General features: G+C 46.4%; 1 protein-coding gene across 1 annotated transcript in view; it reads left to right on the top strand.

Moving 5' to 3' along the window:
* Positions 1–1,370: 1,370 nt before the first annotated feature.
* The window catches only part of VOLCADRAFT_87128 (uncharacterized protein), a gene marked incomplete at both ends in the record, with an annotated part of 4,849 nt that continues 1,209 nt past the window's right edge, over positions 1,371–5,010 (top strand). The window contains 5 exons of the mRNA XM_002946933.1: positions 1,371–1,414; positions 1,496–1,703; positions 2,232–2,306; positions 2,644–2,791; positions 3,582–3,640. Coding sequence (XP_002946979.1) covers positions 1,371–1,414; positions 1,496–1,703; positions 2,232–2,306; positions 2,644–2,791; positions 3,582–3,640 — 534 coding nt within the window. The remainder of the gene's footprint in view (positions 1,415–1,495; positions 1,704–2,231; positions 2,307–2,643; positions 2,792–3,581; positions 3,641–5,010) is intronic.

The following is a 5,010-nucleotide window of genomic DNA, read 5'->3' as shown; positions in this document are numbered from 1 at the left end:
CGTGTGTTTGAATTTTCATCATGACCCTTAAGAATCCCACATTTTTTAAGGCTTAAGAATGTAAGCAGCAAAAAGAATTTCCTGAGAATATGACTTAAGAATGAGTGCCATACTTAGCGAACCTATGGTAAGAACGGTTAAAACCGGCCAAAGAGCAGCTAAGTATGCTTTAGGCAAAGAATGAATAAGTTGGCCTAAGAATGTATAAGAACACCCCAAAGAACGAAAAGAATACATAAGACTGCTGGCCCTAAAGAATGCTAAAGAATGGTAAAGAGTGGTTTTATTTCTTAAGAATGAGACTTAAGAACGAGTGCCATACTTAGCAACCCTATGATAAGAATGGTTAAAACCGGCCAAAGAGCAGCTAAGTATGCTTTAACACTAAGTTGGTCTAAGAACGAATAAGAACACCCCAAAGAATGGAAGAGAATACCTAAGACTGCTGGGCCCCAAAGAATGCTAAAGAATTTCAAAGAATGGTTTTAAGATAAACGGATGCCTTACGAACGTTCTTAGAACGTTCTTAGAACGGTGTAAGAACGTTCTAATGGTTATTCAATTTTATCAATTTGGCTGGGCTAAGAACGAGTTAAGAACGTTCTTAACCCCCCTCCGTGTTTGTAGGGCTACTCGTACGTGTATTAGAGTGTTCGGCCCGAAAATGTGCTAGCGGTGAAACACTTTCAAAGTTTGTTTAATTTAACCTGCCTCGTGATTCCGTCGTACACTTTCGGAAACCCCAAAATGCCGCAATTTATGACGTCTATGTATACATGCTTGGTATATACCAAGCGTTTTGTATATATGGGGCGTTCATGGCGGCGTACATGTATGGATGGATGCCCTCAGCGCGCTCTCAGACACCCCATGTTGTAGTCTGTAGGGCATATATGTCAGGGGATATCACGGGATCTGCATTCGAATGCCGATGCGAATTCGCCGATCGGTTCTTTCCTGAAGTCGTGATATAATATCCCTGGCCACTCAATCGCAACTCGCCTAACTTAGGCTTAGTAAGGTCAGGCCTTAGTAAGTTCAGCCTGATGACCTAGTAATACCATTCGGAAAAAATCCGGAATATGTCGCATATAGAATGACCCCCAAAATATAGACGAATGCGGGCTTCGTCCCAGTGTAAAAATTGAAGCCAGCAACTTGCACGAGGGTCCACCAACCGCACGGCACCTGAATGCTCTGCTTCCAAAGCCTTTCTGTAAATTCTTTGATTACCAATATTAATAGCTATAGGCCACACCCTCGTATAGAAGATAGGGATTGTCCCACATATCATGTGTGGCCTATAGCTATAGGCGATCAGAGAATTTTAAAAAGTTATCGCATGGCCGTTTGGGTTCTAAAACCCAAACATGTTTGCTGAACAGATCTGTTCAGCACGCACCAAGGTACTAGCGTGAGTACCCGCATGATGCTATTGCAAATGCATGCAGGCGGCCGTTACTGTCATGCTTGCGGACCCACTGGGTGCATGTAGCCCCCTTGTGGGTGGTAATTACACGGGCAAGGTGGTGGTGGTGGACATGGGCATGTCGCAATGTGCCCCAGGAGTACGAGCCGCTAACGTCAAAAACTCCACAGCACGGGCTGCTATCTACATTCGACCAGATGGGTCGTTCGCAAGCGAGGCTCTCACAGGTTCCAACGAACTCATCAACGTAATCATGTTCGCCCTGGTGACTAAGGTGCGTCAAATTTAAACGCGGGATTTAGCTAGCTACTTCCAGCGCTGGAAGTAGGTGAGCGAATGTAACCGATAGGTCGTCTGACGGCGAGCTTCCACGCACGTGCACACATTCGCTCGTGTGTTTGTTTCAGCATGCATGAACATGGGTTCATCCGATCTTTCATTCGTGCGTTACATACATGGTCTCGCGGTGATCACCAACCAACACATATTTATATAATAAATGATGAAAAAATGAAAAAAAAATAATAAAGGATGCTTGCCAAGACAAGAAAAATGTAACCATGGCAAGCCACGGCATGCCGATTTAAATTGTGATGATGCATGTTTATTTCCGTCTGTAGAAAATTCTGATTGTCTTTAGGTAGTGCGCATGTCCAGGTATTTTGTTTACATTAGGGACCGTCTCTTTCTACTGGTGCAATATTTAGGCGCGAGCAAAAAATATCCAGGCGTGCTTGGCATCACCGAAGTACATCTTACACAGGATGTGACTTTGTATTTATTTTCTTTGTTTGTTGTCCAGGCACATGGGGAGTACATTAAGGCAGTTCTTAATGACCCAAGAAACCTGAACGTTCATCTTCAAGCATTTGACAATGTAAGTATAATAATTACAATAGTAGGCACTGAACATTTTGGCTATGCACGGATTCATTTTCTCCCGGCGTGCGTGACGAGATGCATCGATGCAAGACCATGGCACGATCTATAGACCACTCTAGAGTGGTATAGATCTATACCATAAATCTGTATACGATCAACAAGGCATCATCTTTTGTTGTTGTTACAGTGGGAGGCTTCGAATTCTGGGCCACTTGGACATCATCTGTGGACCCCTCAGCTGGTTTGCGGTCGTTAATATTACGTCAAACTTGAGTCCTGCATGTCTAAATGCTGCATCGATGTGCATGTGTGCATGTGTGTGGCCCATGCAGCGGCAACTCAATGTGGGCGTGGACAGCATTGCCGCGTTTTCGTCACGTGGTCCTTTGGCGGACGGCCGCATCAAGCCCGACATAGTGGCGCCAGGAGACCCCGTACTATCGGCATTGTCAACAGGAACGATTTTGCCGGGCATCAATAGTAAGTAGGGGTTTCTTGCATGTGCTAAATAATTAATTGTTAATTACTATGAGGGGGGCCAGGGATATGTTTTTCCTGTCCTGGCTGTGCACCGCCGCCCGCTGCACATCGCATCCATTGATATATACTTATTACTCAGGTATTCGTGCATGCATTGACACAGCTTCGACCATATGCTGTACAAGGAAATGGAGCCATCAGGAATCCTAGCAGCCGCCAGGCAACTCGCAAATGGAAAACCACCACGAAGGCCTCACTCTCAGCAAATTGTATTTTATCCGTTTAATCTGTTGTTGGCCTCGCGACACGGATCGTTTGGGCCCGCTACACCTTTGCAGAGTCATCACTATCTATAGACCATCTATTTTTTCAGGCATATCTGTAGTATCCTGTGCTTATCAAGGGATCTGCATCCGCCGATCGGTACTTTTCTAAAGTCGTGATGATGCCTTCTATCTACTAAATACCATGCATGGCACGGTCAATACACCATGCTACACAATGAATATGACCTATTTCTTGGTCCTATCTGTTTTATGATGTCTCTGTCTATGAACCATAGGATGCTTTTACTGGCGACGTGGACGCAATTTTGGCTAAAACCCTTGAATCCGGCCTAATCCGGCGTACCGGATAATTGCACCTGACCGCCCCGCCGATATCGGCGTAATCGTAAAGTAATCGATTACTTACGGTCATGTTGTGTGTTAAGACAGATTAAAGACCGCCGACCCGCATACTAATTATCAATAATTATTGCCCTCTTGCTTACGTATCTTACTTCATGCAGGCAGCACCTGCTCTAACGGCAATACGTATTTATCAGGAACGTCGATGGCGACGCCCATGGTAAGCAACAGGGGGATTGGGACTTAAGCTGCAGGGGAGCGCACTGACGCTCTGGGAACAACAAAAACAAAGGACAAGCGGTCGCGCAACGGCCGCGGCAAAAGCGCGCGAAGGCGTAGTCACGCGCTCGAAAGGCGCAGTCATCTGGCGCGACCCACATGCCGGCCATACACGCAATTTGCACCCGGCACGAAAACGCTAACGCCGCCTGGTTACGGCGCTTCAGACACTCCCATGTACGGGAAAACAATGGCGCGCCAGCGGCGCCCAAACCGACCTCCCAGCGGCTGTTATCGCCACTGGGCTGGACACCTAAACACACGGCTGGTGGGTTATCAGCACTGTCTGCATGACGCTGGACAGTGTCCTGGTGATCGGTGTCATCGGGACCAACCAACTAACTTACAACCCGACAGGCTATCGTTAAAATCAGAACCTAACTTTCAAGCTCTAGTCGCCTTTCTCCTGTCGCGTCCAGGTGAAACATTATTCCTGCATATGTATGGCTTCTGCTGTTGCTTCTGCTGTTGCTTCTGCTGTTGCTGCATGTTCTGTGCCCGGCCGGCATTGATGATGTCTACACGTATGGACAAATGAAAAGGTCGCGGGGCACTTGGCTCTTATGCAGCAGTACTTCAGGTAAGCATGTAAGGCTGGGGCCTTACTTTGTTTTTTTGTATCTCATCATGATGGTGATCACCACAGTTCGTGTAACAGTGAAGACTATCGATTAGGGAGCGGAGATACGTAGGCTGAATGCCTCAACGACGACGACGATGATGACGTGTAAGAATGCCAAAAGCAGGTTAAGAGGGAAGAGTAAGATGACAAATGGCAAACTTTAAAGTTCCAGCTGCAGAGCGAATTGCTAGAGTAAATATCCATGTGTAGCACAACAGCAGTTTAGACATTAGGGTCGCACACGGCATCATATGCTACACACATTTCTCTATACAAGCATTCAACTACGCCATCAATGACACACCGGCTTGTGCATATGTTATACCACGACGTTTTCAGAAAAGTACCACCGATCGGCGGATGCAGATCCCGTGCTGATGCACGCCCTACAGGATACTACAGCATATCGCCGACTCGGACCCAACGTCATGCTCTTGCTTGCTATATATGTACCTCTTGACCAGCCATGCATGAATGCATGTGATGAATTACAGGGATGGCATGTACCCGGACGGAAATCGAACTTCGTTATCCTCTGTTGCCTTCGAGCCGTCCGGCATGCTACTCAAGGTAAGTTGACTTACCCTACCGTAATAATACACACATACACACATATACACACATATACACACACATACACACATATACACACACATACACACACATACACACACGGGGATCCTCTAGAG

Source organism: Volvox carteri, assembly GCF_000143455.1.
Source record: "Volvox carteri f. nagariensis unplaced genomic scaffold VOLCAscaffold_4, whole genome shotgun sequence".
In the NCBI taxonomy this organism is placed as follows: Eukaryota; Viridiplantae; Chlorophyta; class Chlorophyceae; order Chlamydomonadales; family Volvocaceae; genus Volvox; species Volvox carteri.
Note: the sequence above shows the minus strand (reverse complement) of the source record. Positions and strands in the feature narration are given on the sequence as shown.